Raw genomic sequence first — 19573 nt, forward strand, 5'->3', positions numbered from 1 at the left:
GCCCGTTGACAGCAACATTATATCCACTGCTCATAAGCGAACGTACGTTCCGAAAGCACTGGAAAGCTTTTTAATTACACAATGTCAATACGAACAGAGCTTCCTTCGAGTTATAAATTATTCAACAGCCGTAGCTGGGAGACTTGTGGATTTTTTGAGGATCCAAGCAAAGTTTTGCGACTGTTTTAATTTATCGCTAAATTAAGTTGAATGCTATGGTATAAAGAAGTAAGTTCACACGTAAATAATTATCTCGAGTGACTGTTTCTTCAACACGGAGCCTAAGCAGCTGTGACTGCAAGCTGGAAATTCTGGTAGTTGGCACCTTTTACGTTATTGCAAGCTTCTACCAAGAACGAATTCTTGGAAATTTCACTATTAAGGAGGTAAAATAAGGGATGAAGTTTTGTATGGTGGTCCGTCATTATCAAAGTACGGTAACCCCTCTAGAACGCGGTACGATTATATAGCGTATTTATATTACGCGATTTCAATGCCCCGTATAACATGGGAATTCTCCTATATAACGCGGGGATTTCCCACATGTGCTTTCTGAGTAGTGAGTACCGTAGTAACTGATTAAATCGCAATAGTCGCAGACTTCACCAACTTTATCTCAAGGTAGGTGGTGGTGTTTACGTTGTCTATGGGCTCCGATAAGCCCTTAACATCAGGTGGGCCGTGAGTTCGTCCACCCACTTAAGCAATAAAAAAAATATTAAATATATTTTCGGTACGATTCAATTTCATTAGTTAGATTATACTGAATCTAATTTTAACGAAACCGTTCGAAATGGCCAACAGAAAAAGCTTGCTCTGTTATCTGAACAAACTTTGAGGTTAGTACGGGCCCCGTTTTGTACAGGGTAAGATTCAGTGTGACGTTTTGGGACCTTATTGTCTTAATATATTTTCGCGAGTTTTGGACACGATTTTGTGGGACGTATTATCAAGACATTCCGGATTAAAACTGAATGTGGTTAGTTTTCACGATAATATCTAGCCTTTGGTATGTCCTTTAAGTGAGATTAAGGAGGATTATGGATGAATGAGCTCGATAAGTACAAGGTTTTCCCCCTACCTATTCGCTATTAGCCTAAGAGGCTAATCCAAATACGCCTGGACGGGTAGGTGAGCTCACGAGCTTAACTTGAGAGAATTTGCTAACACTAGCCCTAGTAAAAGCAGTGCTTCGCAGAATCTACCACCTGATCAGAATCAGGGCCCACTGACAAGATCTGGCGAGAAACTCAGTGGGCAAGTACACCGTAATGTAAGGAGGGGGCGTCCTAAAAACACCTGTGGATGGATTGTGTGTAAGAGGATATATGAGAGAAAGACCTGAATGGAAAAAGGGGACAGTTTGCACATGGGATGGTTGAACCTTTTTTATTTATTGCCCTTGTAGGCAGACGCGCGCACGGCCCACCTGATGGTGAGTGGTTACCGTCGCCCATGGACTTCAGCAATGCCAGGGGCAGAGCCAAGCCGCTGCCTACCGCAAAAGCTCTCTTCTTCTGACATCCACTATCATTTCGACTGGTACCCCAAGTCCGGCCCATTCGCTCATGTTTGCTCCGCCACTCCCTTTTATAAGCTTCAGACAACGGGAATAAGTCAATTTTTCATCTCGGGATTAATCGTTTAAAATTCATGTATTACTTGTTGTTTTTTTTTTGCTTCGTTCATTTTTCCGCAGCCAGCCGGAGAGCCCGTAATGAATTGGCAGTCTGAATGAACAATTGTATTTCTCGTGATGTTCTCAAATTGACTCTCCGTTCTTTGATTTACTATCTAGGAAATTATGCGTTTTTATAGTAAAGAATCTTCTAATCAGCTTTCTGTTAATTTTAATATAAGTTTAACGATTGATATTCAATAATAATATGGATTATAACGAGTATTATCCACATATAAATAGTCAAACACAATACAGCTTTGTAAAATTTTCGCCTCTGCTTTTGACAGTCGGGTTTTTTTATATAATTTTTATTGCTTAGATGGTTGGATGAGCTCACAGACCGTCTGGTGTTAAGTGGTTACTGGAGCCCATAGACATCTACAATGTAAATGCCGCCACCCACCTTGAGATATGAGTTCTAAGGTCTGAGTATAGTTAGAACGGCTGCCCCACCCTTCAAACCGAAACGCATTACTGCTTCGCGGCAGAAATAGACGGGGTGGTGGTACCTACCCGTGCGGACTCACAAGAGGTCCTACCATCAGTAAATTACGCAAATTATAATTTGTTTCTATCATCGAGTTTCGGAGCAGTTCAAAATGTAGACGAGCCATTTATTTCTAAATCCAAATTTGTTGACGGTCATTGTGTTAGTGCAGTTAATAAATTTCAATATAAATATATTCATCATGAGGTTGGTAAGAGAGTTTTAAATATGAATATATGAGAGGAAGATGTAGACCGAAGAAAAAATGAATGGATTGCGTGAAAGACGATATGTGTAAAAGGGGAGTGAGCGAAGAAATTGTATATGATAGAAGAGTATAGAAGCAGAAAACGTGTTGCGCCGACCCCAGGTGACCGGGAGAAGGGCAGGAGAATGATGATGGTAAATATCGTCGCTGTCAAACCAAAATCTGCTATGTGCAAAAACTCTATTTTGAGTTGAGTAAAAATTAAAATAATTTTTTTTTGATTTGATTTGATTTTGATTTGAAAGCTATAGACACATAACAGTTTTTTTAAACGGTAGATAGGGCTGTGAACTATACGAAAAGGTCAAAAAGTAAAAATCTCAAAAAGTGCACATAGCAGATTTTGGTTTGACAATGACGATATACATAATATATATTCATAATTTTTTTTTAGTTTCTTAATGTTACATTTTGGTTATTTCGTGTTTTTATTCAGAGAAAATTTGAAGTTATAAAACTATTATTGCGTTCACTAGATATGTCCTTGATACGGATCACGTGTTTGTTGATATAAACTGGGCGTGGTGAACAGGAAAATTGATTGTTTCGGCTAAATGTAATTTTGACAATTCATCGGGGCCTCGAAGTCAAACATTAATACGAATTTCACGGGAAAACAAATCCGAATCTTTCTTCTTAGTGATATCATATGGGAACGAGAATTATTGAAGTTTTTTTTACAAACTTATCGACTGCTCATAACAAATATATTGCAAATATTTTTGAATCGGCGAGGGACCGAGTAAGTCAGCTAGGCGTCACGCACGGTCTAATGGTGGAGAAAATACGTGTAGGGACACAGTTTAGTAGCGCATGCGGTTTGTACATCGTTTGATATGGTCAGTCGTACATAGCCCACCCGACACGTCAGACACTTGATACGTCATTACGGATCCTCCCGATCCATTAACGGTGCTTTTAGGTACCACAAGCACCGGTCACCGTCCTCGTCGAACCCGTCGCTTGCGACGAAGGGCTCGACGAGCCCAATTAACCCATAGACACAGCCCACTGAGTTTCTCGCCGAATCTTCTTAATGGGTCGCGTTTCCGATCCGGTGGTAGATTCTGCGAAGCACTGCTCTTGTTACGGCCAGTATTAGCAACACTCCGGTTTGAGCCCCGTGATCCCACCTACACGTTAGGGTGAAACTGAAATAGCATCTCAATACTATGAGCATAGGTAGGGAAAAAAAGACACTTGTGATAATATACGGAGCAAAATCGGAACTAACTTGTTTTATTTATAAAGGACAGTTAACACCCTTTACATCGCATTAGAAACCGGACAATACGCAACAAGTCAATGTCTCACCTCCGTTGCCAAGTTAGGGGTTTGATTCGCACCCGGTTTTATTTTTATTTTATTTTATTGCCTAAATGGGTGGACGAGGTCACAGCCCACCTGGTGTTAAGTGGTTACTGGAGCCCATAGACATCTACAACGTAAATGCGCCACCAACCTTGAGATATAAGTTCTAAGGTCTCAAGCATAGTTACAACGGCTGCCCTACCCTTCAAACCGAAATGCGTTACTGCTTCACGGCAGAAATAAGCAGGGTGGTGGTACCTACCCGTGCGGACTCACAAGAGTACCACCAGTAATTACGCAAATTATAATTTTGCGGGTTTAATTTCGGGTGGCTTAGTACCTTGTTAAATAAGCTCTATCGCTGTAGGAGGTATTGTGAGTTATACTCTCTGTTTTAATTCGAATTGAAGTGAAATCGTTGTAGTTTGTATGCCAGGGAAGGTGTCAGTCACAAAACCGTCCAAGTCAATAGAGACGCGCGCGCGACCAGTCTTAAAAAAATGTGTATTTTAATACATTTAAATTTACTAGAGGTCCCGCAGTAGTCGAAATTCGACAATAATTAATTGGAATTGTATGTTTGTACACTATTCTGATTGTATTTTATACTTCTATAATCACAAATTTCGCCAAGACTACACTATAAAAAATATTGACAAAGACGAACAATATTTAATCTATTCTCAATTTGACAACAGTGTCAAGAACAAAAGTGTGACTATAAATAGTATGCATGCGTTTGTGCGTCAAATACATCGTATGTAGTGTGTGTAATGTTTTCTTTATTGATTTAATGTATCTTTTATGCATTATTTAAAATAAATATTACCATTGTGCGCTTCTTCTCTATATTCTCTTTAAGTGTGGAAAATTTCATACTCCTCCGTCCGCGCAATTTTCGTAAAAAGGGATACAAAGTTTTGCTTCACGTATTAATATATAGATTATCATGTTTAAAAGCTCACACAAACCGCACACACACACTCATCACTTTTAATTATTATTCTCATAATCCTCTCGCAGGTCTGCTGGAAGAGATTTCTTGAAAGAAATAAGCAGTGCCTTTGTACATAATTTTCCTATTACTCTGTACTATGTCTTCTTTTTTGTGTGTACATAAATAAATAAACAAATCCAGCACGTTCTTAGCTTTCGGAATCGATAAATCGCCTGTGTTCACGTTTATTTAAATAATCAATAATAAGAGGCATGTATTGCGTCGGTGTGTTGACAATCACTTGGGTGATTATTTGAGGAGGAGTCCCGCGGGAGTCGAGCCGCGATCCAATCAGCATGTCAGGAAGCGCCGCGCGGCATATCGATATACGGTATCGATATTTTCACGACGATCGCGTTCCGACAGATCTATCGCATCGAAGATAAGATAATTGTTATAATTATAGATAAATTTAAGATATTTTTTTTTACAATTTTCATTTTTTAATTAAAAATAACTAAAGTTACACGACTGAAATTAAAACAATAACGAAAATCTGTAGTTAGTTTTAATCGTTTTTTTTTACAATTCACATTATATATTTTTCTTACGCTACAATTTTAATAATGAAGTCTTAAAATAATTTTGTCTTATTGAAAAATAATAATGGAAGTATTTAAATAAACACGTTTAACGAAGTTAAAGATTTCAAAAATCTTGTTAAGCTACTTACTTACTACACATTAAAAAAATCGATACACTATTTCATGAAACGTCACTTCAATACGAAGCTACAGATTTATCTCTGAATAAAATTTAAATTCGAAATTCTCGTGGAACCCGTCGCTTGCGACGAAGGGCTCGACGAGTACATTAACCCTCACACAGCTCACTGAGTTTCTCGCCGGATCTTCTCAGTGGGTCGCGTTTCCGATCCGGCGGTAGATTCTGCGAAGCACTGCTCTTGCTAGTGTTAGCATCACTCCGGTTTGAGCCCCGTGAGCTCACCTACTAGTTAAAGTTACGTTGAAATAGCCTCTCTTAGGTTTAGCTTAGGTAGGAAAAAAAAGAAAAAGAATGTTACTCGGAGCGGATTTCGATAATAACTAAAGCGATTTCTCGTTTATCGACACGACGCCAGTGCATCACTACCGTTGCCGTTATCTACCGCTACGGCTTGTTTAGATTTTTACGCAAACACAGAGTGAAGCCATCTTTCTAATTGCCTTAATTAAAAGCATCGTCCGCGGCGACGGGGAAGGGAAAACGAATAAAAATATCGCTCCATTTGTTCGGCTATCTATTTGGTACAAAACGATATTATTATTATTATTATTATTATTATTGGATTGCTTAGATAGGTGGACGAGCTCACAGCCCACCTGGTGTTAAGTGGTCACTGAAGCCCATAGACATCTACAACGTAAATACCCCCCATCGTGAGATATAAGTTCTAAGGTCTCAAGTGTAGTTAATTTATAAATATAAATTTAAAATTAGCATTGATTCTTGTTTGTTAAGTTATACTTTTTTTTAAGGTAATTTTATTTTCAAAAAACCTTTAGCAACTTCTGCAAAATATGCGAAAGGCGAATCAGCACTAAAAGGGTTAATAATGTAATTTAATATACATATTATATAAAAAAATAAACTGTCATAACTAATTATAAAAAAAAAAAAATTTAAACAATTTGTAGCCGCGGATGAGATTAATTTGTCTGTCGGAATGACGGGCGGGCGTGCAAACACACCCCCCGGTAAGTTTGCACAGTGATAATTACCACCCCCGCAGTTCGCTCTCCGTATTAATTGGTCCAAATTTTAATGATATACAAATACTGACTTACTCCTAACCGGTGTAGCCTTGTAAGCACTGAATCTAAATGGGATTCTATTTTAATTTGTCTAATATATTTTTTGTAGCTTACCTATCGCGTTATACTCTATATCAATTACGAAGTCCCTTCTGACACTTCTTAGAACGTAACTCTTCAAGCTTCGCATGATTTGAAATCTACATATTAATACGTGAAGCAAAAACTTTGTATCCCTTTTTACGAAAATTGCGTGGACGGAGGAGTATGAAATTTTCCACACTTATACAGAATATAGAGAAGAAGTGCACTATGCTAATTTTTTTTTTCAATAATGCATAAAAGATACATTAAATCAATAAAGAAAACATTACACACACTACATACCATGTATTTGACGCACACACGCATGCATACTATTTATTGTCAAACTTTTGTTCTTGACGTCTGTTGTCAAATTGAGAATAGATTAAATTTTATTTGTCTTTATTAATGTTTTTTTATAGTGTATCCTTGGCGAAATTTGTGATTATAGAAGTATAAAATACAATCATAATAGTGTACAAACTTACAATTACAATTAATTATAGTCGAATTTCGACTACTGCGGGACCTCTAGTATACAATTAATTGACACATAAAATAACATAATAATAACGTCGCGGGGTTAAGGAAGGACATGCTTAATTCTAGAATTAGATTTACTGGATTTCTTGACAGTGGTCAATGAACAACCAGCCTGTCAATACCGTACTGGTTTGAAGGGTTGGTCAACATTAGCCAAATCAGTTCAGCCGTTTTCGAGTTTTAGCGAGACTAACGAACAGCAATTATAAAAATTATATATAAATATTTGAAAATATTCTTTAAAACTTTTTATTACCATTTTTATTATAATTATTTTATTTCCAACGTCCAAATACTATACAGTTTTCGTGATCACGAAAGATAACGCGTCTCTATGTTTTTGTCTCTGCATCAAAATAAACCAATTCTGTTTGCGAGTTATTGTTCGCTAAGCAATGATATTTACGCTAATAAATATTATGCAAAAAAATAATCATTCATTTACCCGGATAGCGTTTAGTAAATACTGTAGGGGGGTAGGGGGTCGAATGGGGGGGGGTAGTGCAGTAATTAAAAAGCGCCGAATCAAGCTAATTATGTTTGTCCGAGCCCTCCCCTGCGATCTCGTCGGAGCTTAATTCGCGGCGTATGGTTAATTATCAACTTAATTTAATGCAAATGAAACTTTTAGAATACAAATAAACGGATAATTCCAAATCGTGTACACCGTTCGATGGATGTTGTTTATCGCGACGTTTTCCTGGTGGTAGGACCTTTTGTGAGTCCGCGCGGGTAGGTACAACCGCCCTGCCTATTTCTGCCGTGAAGCAGTAAAGCGTTTCGGTTTGAAGGGTGGAGCAGCCGTTGTAACTGTACTTGAGACCTTAGAATTTATATCTCAAGGTGGGTGGCGTAATGACGTCATAGATGTCTATGGGCTCCAGTAACCACTTAACACCAGGTGGGCTGTGAGCTCGTCCACCCATCTAAGCAATAAAAAAAAACTTGACTTGACAGTACATTTACTCCACTCCGGTGAGGAAAATCCGGTCGAGTGGAGTTAAACTCGTGTGAACGACTAAAGAAAGGGGGGTTAGTCTTAGTTACAAAAACATGGCTACATAAAAAATAACGACAAGTAAAAGTACTATAGTAAGGAATTATGTATGGCTGTATGCTGCTCATAAATGATATCCAAATTGAAATAAATGATTTTGAATCGTTCTAATTTTATGACTGATTTAGACAGATTGAAAATAAAATCTCGTATTTCTTTGAACAGTTATGCGGCAATCAGGGTCGAATTAGCGAGAACGCCGCCTCTGCCGCCCTCCCCTCCGCCGGCTTCGTCGGCCCCCCTGGCGGTGACCACTTCATCCTCGATGCCGCTGACGATAGCATCGATGGACAGCCCCTCCTCCATCCCCATACCGCCTACTTCGCCTCCCCCCACTGCAACGCTCATCGAAATACCGTTATTGACGACGGCGGCCACGACCGAAACCACCATCACGATCACAGCTCTGAGTGTGAGTATGTTTGAACTATTATTCCTAATTTTTATGTCTTATTTTACAGATGAACTCAACTAATCTTAAGTAACAATACAAATGTCGCCGCCCCCCTCACGAGAAATGGAGTCTCTTTCGTGTGATTGTGGTGCTGGGGGACCATTTTCATCTTACTTGTTTTCTCATACCTATCGTGATAGCCTTGAGAGGCTATTTCAGCTTGTCCTTGACGTGTAGGTAGGCTCACGGGGCTCAAACCGGAGTATTGCTAACATTGGCCCTAGCAAAAGCAGTGCTTCGCAGAATCTACCACCGGATCGGAAACGCGACCCACTGAGAAGATCCGGCGAGAAGCTCAGTGGGCTGTGTCTATGGGTTAATTTACTCGGCACTTTATTAATTAATGTTCGCTCAATGATTGGAATACGATATCTTTACATTTTTAGTTGCCTTTCTTTGTAAACGGCAACGATTTTCGTGTACAATGTAATGGTTTTTCGAGAATTAGACGTTTTAGGATAGGTTGGTTATGTTTATGCTGCTGAAGAATTAAAACAGTCGTTGCTTAGTCTGTACAGGAGTCGTCTCCGCCCAGCGCGCCTTCGCCGGTGTCTATGCCGTCGCCAGCTTCTACACCCGTGTCTACGAGCCCGTCCACAATCGCGCCGGTGTCGACGTCGTCTTCCTCCATGACGACGACCGCGCCGAGCACGACCACCGTGGCCACGACGACGCCCCCCACTGTGGTCGTGTCGGCCGTGGTCACGTGCACGCCTTCCTCGACGCCGACGTCCGTGCTGGTCCCGGCGCCGGCGGTGACCGCGGTGGCGGCGGCCGGCCCGACCAGTGCGCCCCCCACCCCGCAGCCGGCGAACCCTCCCACGCCAACACAACCCCCTCCAACCCCGGAGACAGGTGAGCACTTGAGATCATTTTTCAGGTGGCCTCTATTTATGTATGATAATCGTGGTCTCATAAGGGAAGTCGTCAGCAAATAATTAAAAATCAATTTTATATTTACTTCTTTTGTACATTTATCAAGAACCAGCGACCCGCCCTCGCTTCGCTTCGGAAACATTAAAACACACATGAAACCAAAAAAAAAAATAAAAAAAATAAAAAAAGTAGCCTATGTTCATCAGGGACAATGTCGGCTTCTAATGGAAAAAGAATTTTTCAAATCGGTCCAGTAGTTTCGGAGCCTATTCGAAACAAACAAACAAACAAATCTTTCCTCTTTATAATATTAGTTTAATCGCGCGTTTCAAGTGTAAAGCTTTTTTTTTTCAATTGCCCAAGACATAAATAAAACAGGATCTTATGATAAACCGCAAACAGTTCTGAATCGCGTGTCACGTGTAACTAACTCTAACTGACGATAAGTAAACAAAAACCGACCAGACTTTTGAATATTAATAATTTGAATGTCATCTAGAAATTTAAAAAAGTATGGATGCAAAATAGGGATGCTTAAATTTTATGCGTAATTTATATAGAAACAGCAGTGGGCATTTTGTGGAAAAAAATTTTTTAAGGGTTCTTATGATTTGGTAACTTTAGACCTTTAGATTATGTCTTATTTTAATTTATATTCTTATTTTTATGAAAAATGATAATATGGAGTGAAATAAAATGAAATGAGATGAGATGATATGGGCTGAAATATAGTCTCAGTAAAATGGTGGTCATTTACTGAGATTTTTTCAGTGGACTTTTTGGAGGATCCCGAGAAGTTGCGTCTAGCGGCTTTGTTTAATTTTCCCACATTTGTGCACTTTCACAGATATTAAACAGTTAATAAACCACCGTTATTACACATTTAAACCTGAAGAAACACTAAATAGACAAAATAAAACAAATCACACAACTTCACTCCTCGTGTTCCCGCCGAAAAGTCTTGTAGAAACGGTATATATATTTTACTTATAAATTGGTTAAGCAAGCAAATACGATTAGCCACGAATGACGTCATAAGTTGTGATACGTATTAAAAAAAGCTTAGTCTTATTAGATTTGTTTAGGTATGTGTTTTGACATCTTCATAAAATATTATTCATGGAATATTCTTTAAATGAAAATTGTTTTGTATTTAGCCTCTCTTGTTACTATAATAGTGTTTCGGTTGAACGGTTATTGATGTCCGGTTATTAATAATGTTAAAAATAAAGATGTCTTATCGCATCACTTAAAAATATTAGTATTAGTCCTTATTGTAACTTCAGTCTGGGATTTTATCTACAATTTCTTATTTAATTATTTTCGTTTCTTAGTTAAAATAAGAATAAATACGGTAATTTTTTTTTTGTAAACATTTTTTCGTAATAGTTTATTTGAATTTTTAAAACGAAAATTTTTGTTTTACGTGTCGCAGAATAAACAAACAAAAAAGTAGAACTACAATTTTTAATAGTAACAATAATAATTTCTTATGCCGTTGTGTGTGTGCGGACAGAGATTAGTTTTGTTTTTCTTTAGAACTTGATCGTGACTTGACACTGTCTAGCTTGACCACTGTATCACCTTTCAAATCGGGACGCGTTACTGCTTCGCGGCCGAAATAATAGGAGACGCGCCACCGACGATAATTATAGTAAAATTAAAACGCAGATACTAATCGAGACACATTTATTAACAACGTTACAATTAAAACATAAATTCAATTATCCTACTGTGATAAGCTCTCGGGACCGCCGCTTCCGAACTGATATGCACGGGTTACTGTTGACGAACGTTCTAATCTGCCGCACTGGAGGTGGACGGTTGCGGCTCGGCCTCAGGAGAGCCGGACTCTTCGCCGTGGCAGCGTTTGCGGTGCTTGTGCACGAAATAGTACGAAGGAAACTTGGAGCCGCACGTCTTGCACGGGTAGTAGTGTAGCGGCGCGCGTTGAGCCTTCCTGTGCCGGCACCAGCTGTCCGGGGACGGGTCCCGCCAGGCCGCGTTGAGGACCCGGCTGAAGCGCACCGGCCCGTCGCAGGAGGCCACGTCCAGGACCGCACTATTGGCACGTTTCGGAGGCTCAGGCGCTTCTATGCGCTCGACGTCCAGTTCGCTCGAAGTGGTTGATGAGGGTGATGGTGGTGGTGGAGTGACGGGAGGAGACGGTGCTCTGGCCCGCCTCGGCACGGGACGGTGGGCGCCCGGTGGCGGCGCAGGGCGGGCCACGCACGGACTTGGTCCGAGCCACGCGCGGTACAAGGATAACATAGTTCCACGCCGCCCGGTACACGACTGCCGACTGTGGCTCCGCAAAATCGCGCTCCCGTTTAAATAAGCGCGATCTCGTCGAGTTTCGGACGGATTCATGCAAATTTAACAATTTTCATATTTTCGTTAATTTTTTTTTGTCAAATTTTCTCAAATTTCAGTCGAAGATATTGTATTCAAAATGGAAATAAGAAAGCAAATTAGGTTACACTTTAGAAACAGTGAATTTCAATAACATATTAAGTAGATATCAAAGCTAAGAGACGATTCAGAGTTATTATCTCAGAAGGCGTCGTAACCAAATGATCCATTAAATATTCGTTCCCCTTGACGGTAAGTGACGTCTAGTCGTGTGTCTGCGGCTCGGCAAACACTTAATTCACTTAAACGTCCCGCGACGAACTCCCCACTGACGCTACCTTTGTACAAGAATACTTCAAATTGTGACTGATTTTTTTTTACATTTCTGTTACAATTTTAAATTTTATAACGGCTTTGTATATTCACATTATGTCGATGTTCACGGATCGTGGATGTCTACATCTACGTCTATGTAATGATTACATTAATATTTTCTACCCTTAATTTTCGTCGTTATGGACGACTTTGTGATTGTTTTTTTTTTTTTTTTCCTACCTAAGCTGATAGCCTTGAGAGGCTATTTCAGCGTAACCGTCGCTAGTAGGTGAGCTTACGGGGCTCAAACCTGATGACAGTGTGATTCAACGTTGGCTTTGAGTACGGCATGCTGGAAGCGGGCCACTGCCGGAAACTAAGTAAGGTGTCACCAACTAGAGCTGGTGCTACCAATCTTCTTCGTAGTCGTCTGCACTCTGGCCAGAGTGGCCGTGGTCATCAGTTCGGGTGGTGGCGCGCTTCGCAAGACGTAGCCATTCCTCGCGTACCGCGGACCTTCTTGTGCACTCGTTGTATATATATATCTATCTCTCTATCTATATATATATAAATGAATTGCTGTTCGTTAGTCTCGCTAAAACTCGAGCACGGCTGGACCGATTTGGCTAATATTGGTCTTGAATTATTTGTGGAGGTCCAGGGAAGGTTTAAAATGTAGTTAAATATGAAAATGCTCGGAATGAAATAAAAATAACAATTTTGTTTTTCCTTTGACGTGTCCCCCGTCGGACGGATTCCTTTTATTTGTTTTAAGTTTATTTTATACAAAAGTTTAGGTCTTTTATTTATCGACTGAGGCACTACGAAGTCTGCCGGGTCAGCTAGTATAATATAAAAGCTGACGTCAATTTTTTATGCTTTCACACCTTACTACCTCCGTCATCATGAAATTCAACATACATTGTATCATCCAAAAAGAAAACGATTGCCGATAAATAGATTTATTGGTAGACTAATGTGAGAAAAGTCGCCGTTGACAGCTAGTATATTACCAAAGGTAATTTTCATTGCGTCTAAGACTTACAATACTAGTCATATACATATTTAAATGTTGATTGGTTATCTCTAAATTAAACCGTTCAAACTCTTGAACGATTCCTGCCCGTTATTGTTTGCGCGTTAATCCCGCGAGATCGAGGACTTGTACCACGACAAATATTACAGAAAAGAAATCTCCCCAACCTAATGAATAACTTGTTTTGTTGTTTATTCAGTTATGAGGGTAGACTAGCTTTATGGTTCGATAACAGTCTGCAAAGCGTGAGTACACGTGAATATGTGTTTTTTTTAAACCATACGGCCGTCTGGTGTAGTGGTAAGTGACATGGTTACTACACAAGGGGGTCGTGGGTTCGAATCCCGCCTAGGGAAGATATTTGTATGATAAATATAAAATGTCTTTTCCAGGGTTATGGATACATTATATATATATGTATGTGTATAATAAAAGTCTGGTACCTGTAACACAAGTTCTTTACGAACTTAGCACGGGACCACTTAACTTGGCGTGATTGTTAGTAAATATTTATTTATATATTTATATTTATTATATACCTGGATGAGAAGCTCCACCCAAAAGCTGGATGAGAGAAGCCGAGCAATCAGTGTCGTGCAATTGGAGAGGCCTATGTCCAGTAGTGGAGAGGCTGATGATGAAACGATATCGAGGGGTGAAAGGATATCTAGTTTAAGCGACGTTTCGCTTAACACATCGTCCTCGTCGAACCCGTCGTTTGCTACGAAGGGCTCGACGAGTAAATTAACCCACAGACACAGCCCACTGAGTTTCTCGCCGGATCTTCTCAGTGGGTCGTGTTTCCGATCCGGTGGTAGATTCTGCGAAGCACGGCTCTTGCTAGGATTCGTGTTAGCAAAGTCGTCAGGTTTGAGCCCCGTGAGCTCACCTACTAGTTAAGGTTACGCTGAAATAGCCTCTCAAGGCTATCAGCTTAGGTAGGGAAAAAAAAATCGATGTTTTTAATTGAACTAAGTTTACCTCATTCAAATGGCTGAAAATATAGATATCTATCATATAGATAATAGACACCCAGACAAAAAGCAAACAAATCTGTTCATCACACGAATGTTTCCCCGATGCGGGAATCGAACCCACGACCCTTGACGCAACACTCATGACCGCTAACTACCGGACCACCGAGTCAATCAATGAATTTTAATTAGTTATCTTTTATTGTATTTTAAAAGCTACGTATAAAGCACGTGTGCTCTATGAGTGACGTCCTCGCTCTGCTAATCCTCCGTGCGATGACAGCTAACTGCGCGTTACAAACAGAATAATTCATCAATCGGGCGGAGTATCTTTGTGGGACTAACGCAGCGCTTCTAATGTAATGAAGAGCGGACAATATACAACTTTAAGCGTTGTTTAATTAATAAATTATTAATTATTGTTTGGTATTAATTGTGTTTTCAATAGCCAAAGCTATGCACATTATTTTTTTATTTTTTTATTGCTTAGATCAGTGGACGAGCTCACTGCCCACCTGGTGTTAAGTGGTTACTGGAGCCCATAGACATCTACAATGTAAATGCGCCACCCACCTTGAGATATAAGTTCTAAGATCTCAGTATAGTTACAACGGCTACCCCACCCTTCAAACCGAAACGCATTACTGCTTCACGGCAGAAGTAGGCGGGGTGGTGGTACCTGCCCGTGCGGACTCACAAGAGGTCCTACCACCAGTGATATGGTATAATATGGTTTCGCTGAGTGCACATACTATTTAGATTGCAATCCAGATTAGATCTAGCTACTACTTGTACGATTTAGCCAATGTGTACTGTAATGACTGTAATTTGGTTAGTGCACCAAAAAAAAAAAAGTTACGTGTAGCTCACAGCTCACCTGGTTTCGAACGTTTGGAAAACCTCTTAGTCTGCGGAGGAATTTCACTCTATATTTTGTACCGTATGTTCGATAGGGAGTGCTCTAAGGATTTTTTTTTATAATTTTTTCATTGCTTAGATGGTTGGTCGAGCTCACGGCCCATCTGGTATTAAGTAGTTACTGGAGCCCATAAGTAATAAGGTCTCAAGTATAGTTACAATGGCTGCTCCACCCTTCAAACCGAAACACATTACTGCTTTACCACAAAAAGTGGCAGTGGTGGTACCCACCCGTGCGGACACACAAGAAGTCCTACCACCAGTAAAAAGGTAGCAGCTTATAACAGCAATAAAAACATATTCACATTCATTAGGACGCCATTTATTGATACGAATGTGGGTCTCACAAAGTATTTGGGTATTCGTTCAAAAATATCGGTTTTATGTAGAAGAAAAAACGCTTTTTATTATAGTTTTGGTGTGTCTATATATATTTGGTATACAAGATGTCTCCTCGCCGCGTGTTTGTCGTGCAAACATTTCCCCGGGGTGGCTCGTTAAAATATAACGCTTCGTTTGATTCGGATACGGGCAAATAACGTCCCTCTCTAGTCAGTGACGACACAGAAAATGGGAACAAAAATAATATCGAAGGGTGAAAGGAGATTTGGTCTAAGCGACTTTTTTGCAACGTTACAGGCAGAGCCATTGAAAGTTTAAAATTTAGAAAAAATATCATAACACAAATTACTGGTGGTGGGACCTCTTGTGAGTCCGCGCGGGTGGGTCCACCACCCACCATTGCCACGCACCATCCGGCTATGGAATGACCTCCCTTCCACGGTGTTTCCCGAGTGCTATGACATGTCCTTCTTTAAAAGAGGCTTGTGGAGAGTATTAAGCGGTAGTCAGCGGTTTGGTTCTGCCCCTGGCATTGCTGAAGTCCATGGGCGACGGTAACCACTCACCATCAGGTGGGCCGTATGCTCGTCTGCCTACAAGGGCAATAAAAAAAAAAACCCGCCTATTTCTGCCGTAAAGCAGTAATGCGTTTTGGTTTGTAGGGTGGGGCAGCCGTTGTAACTATACTTCAGACCTTACAACGGAGATGTCTATGGGCTCCAGTAACCACTTAACACCAGGTAGGCTGTGAGCTCGTCCACCCATCTAAGCAATAACAAAAAATCAAATGTCATAAAAAAAGTACAATCACTTACGTTACACAAATTACCACGAAAGTTTTCAATTAAGCCTCTCAAATATTTATTGAATCTAACTAATGATTATGTTATGAGGCGAGTTAATGTAATTCTAGTTAATTCTAGAAACGTTTTTAGTTAGCGTTCATTGTCTAGTTCGTACGCTAATTCATCAAAAGGTTCTTTCTGAAACACTCGCTCCGAAGCGACGAGGCTCCCAATTAGTTCTTGTGTAAATACTCCAGTAATTGCAGATCGTCTATTACAATGAGCCGCTAAGTTTTGATATGGTATTCGTTAGGGTTGCAATTGGTTAAGGGAATCTCTGAAAACGGTTCATAGGCAACATCGGTAGGCAGCGGCTTAGCTCTACCCCTGGCATTGCTGACGTGCATGGGCGACGGTAACCACTGACAATCAGGTGGGCAGTATGGTCGTCTGCCTACAGGGGCAACAAAAACAAATATCCTATACGATGATGATACCATAAAGGACAAGAAAGTCGGTTATGTTTGATCGTGCGACAGCCATTATGAAATCAAATTGAGATCCCAAACTCTTGTATCATGAGGCAACATGAAAAACAAGTTACATGCGCGCTACGTACCATTTTGCTTTGAGAAATTGGGAATGCTTCTTCAAGACCCAAACTCAGCGCTTGCTGGTTTTCAAAATACACTAACCAAAAACAATTTACAACAAATAATATTCTCTGCATTTCGCGAGTCGCAGATATATTTTAAAATACTTTTTAAGGTTCGGATCTTTTCAGCGAGTTGCGGTTTCGATCCGGTAGTAGATTCATTCGGCAAGCAGCTGCTCTTGAGTTGTTAGGTCTTAGAGACGCTCGGGTAGCCGTTAGCAAATACCTTCCCTCCTGGCTGAGCTTTTGCTCGCCCACCTGTGATAGTGAAACTGGAAGAAAAATCTTCGGGTCACCCTTCCCATCCTTCCTTCCTAAAAAAAACCTTACGGTTTGATATCGCGCTTTCGTTACTGTCCCACTTTTCGGAAACATTACAGTTTTCGTGGTCACGGACGATTAGCGTGTTTGTTATTCGTCGAAATTTGAATATTGTGGTAACTATCGTATCTACAGATATTATAAATTAGTTGCATTTGCATATACATATATACAAATATACCTATAATTACAACAACAACAAAAACTGCACCGGGAAACATTGACCAAAGGTTCATTAGGGTTGTTGTGTGGGGTTAGGGTTGTTGGAAGTACAGTTTCGAACATTCATAGAGCCTTCGCTGCCAAGGCTTCTTGAATTCCAAGGCTAATAAATTCGTATCCAGAACACCCGTGGAGATTCGGTTATCATGAATTATACTCTGGCCAAGAAAGAACTTACTAATTTTCTGAAAGCGATCCTCCTTGCGTCAATAATCCTCAATCCTTTTTACTGGTGGCTGGATGTCTTGTGAGTCCGCACGGGTAGGTATCTCCACCCTGCCTATTTCTGTCGTGAAACAGTAATGCGTTTCGATTTGAAGGGTAGGGCAGCCGTTGTAACTATACTGAGATCTTAGAACTTATATCTCAAGGTAGGTGGCGCATTTACGTTGTAGATGTCTATGGGCTCCAGTAACCACTTAACACCAGGTGAGCTGTGAGCTCGTCCAACCATCTAAGCAATAAAAAAAATGCTGAGGGTCATGGTTCTCCTGGGTTATTCTGCGCCAGCCTTGCCTATCCTCGGCTGCGCGGATGGCATTGTGGACTGTGATGTTGAGAGTAGAGCCAATCTGGTCTTCTGAAGGCACTAAACCGACCCATACACTGGATAATCAAAACAGTCATATCAATTTCAATCTAAATACGAACTCCTAACGCGAATTCGAACACAAACTTACAAAATCTGAGCCGTTCCATTGAAACAGTCGAGAGTTCACGAACAAAACAAGTTAATTACGTTCAGTTAGCGCTTCGGAGCGAGCGATCAAATATTAATACGGTGCAGTTGCATTTTGCTCCCGGCCTCGCTGTCTGGACCGTAATCGCTTAGTTACACGCCGCTAAACGGACTGTTTAACTTGTGAGTTTGTTTTGTTGAACCCGCCTCTGATCCACGAAGGATTAGCAAGATAATGAATTAGTAAAATCGTATGGTTTTTTTATTGTTTAGATGGATGGACGAGCTCACAGCCCACCTGGTGTTGAGTGGTTACCGAAGCCCATCCACATCCACAACGTAAATGCCGCCACCCACCTTGAGATACGAGTTCTAAGCTCTCAGTATAGTTACAACGGCTGGCCCCCCCTTCAAACCGAAACGCATTACTGCTTCACGGCAGAAGTAGGCAGGGTTGAGAGGTACTTTTGTAAACTCACAAGACGTCCTACCACCAGTAAGCTCTCTTTCTCGCCGAATCTTCTCAGTGGGTTGCGATTCCGATCCGGCGGTAGATTCTGCGAAGCACAGCTCTTGCCAGTTTTAGCAAACTCTCTCAGGTTGAACTCGTGAGATCACATACCAGTCCGTGAGTAGCTGGATTAGCCCTATAAGCTACCAGCAAATAGGTTAGAATAAAAATTGACAATGACTATCGTTGGCGATGCGGATATGTTAATACGTTTATCGCACATTAATAATGGATATTCTGTATACAGTTTACTCGCTAAACCCGCGTACCTCGCTAATCTGCTTTGCTTTTCAAATTGGGGCTCAACGTGGCGTTAATATTGAATAGGTTTCGGCTGTGATTTACAGGTACTGTGTTCCTGAATATGTCTGGTCTAATTACGATTGAGGACTTTAATTTGATGGAGAAAGATTAGCGACAACAGGATATTATAATAATGTTACGAGTTTTAAGAATTCACATGCGCTTCTAAACGATGTGACGATTTTTATGTATGAGCGTAATTTGAAATGTCTTTAATAGTGGTCGCGTTTAGTAGATTTTTCGAACCCGTGGTCGCGTTTAGTAGATTTTTCGAACCCGCAACCCTCTTGTGTAGTGACCATGTCACTTACCACTACACCAGACGGCCGTTTCCTGTATTTCCTTAAGAGCCATATCGTTTGTTCACAGCGGTTATAGAGAGGATAGGGACACCTTCTACATCGACGACTTCCACCACCACGAGCACCACGACGGTGACCGCGTCCTCGTCGAACTGCGCCGTCTGCAGCGCGCCAGGAGCCACCAGAACCGTCTCGAGGTCAAGGGCTGCTCACTACGGACTTAAGGTACAATAATATCAACTGCTGCATTTTTGAAGTGAAACTTCTTTAGAGTCGTTGTGATTTCAAACTCGATGAAACGAAAAAATAAGTCCATAGAGACACAAACACATAAATGTATAGGATC

The 19573-nt window shown here is 40.6% G+C and overlaps 1 protein-coding gene across 2 annotated transcripts in view; it reads left to right on the forward strand.

The window, feature by feature from the left end:
* Nucleotides 1-19573, forward strand: part of Smr (nuclear receptor corepressor smrter) — a 172027-nt gene that overhangs the window by 136070 nt on the left and 16384 nt on the right. For both annotated transcript variants that reach the window (XM_089733833.1, XM_089733834.1), the window contains 3 exons: nucleotides 8348-8594; nucleotides 9146-9491; nucleotides 19295-19452. In XM_089733833.1, coding sequence (XP_089589959.1) covers nucleotides 8348-8594; nucleotides 9146-9491; nucleotides 19295-19452 — 751 coding nt within the window. The remainder of the gene's footprint in view (nucleotides 1-8347; nucleotides 8595-9145; nucleotides 9492-19294; nucleotides 19453-19573) is intronic.

Source organism: Bombyx mandarina, chromosome 16, assembly GCF_030267445.1.
Source record: "Bombyx mandarina strain Sakado chromosome 16, ASM3026744v2".
In the NCBI taxonomy this organism is placed as follows: domain Eukaryota; kingdom Metazoa; phylum Arthropoda; class Insecta; order Lepidoptera; family Bombycidae; genus Bombyx; species Bombyx mandarina.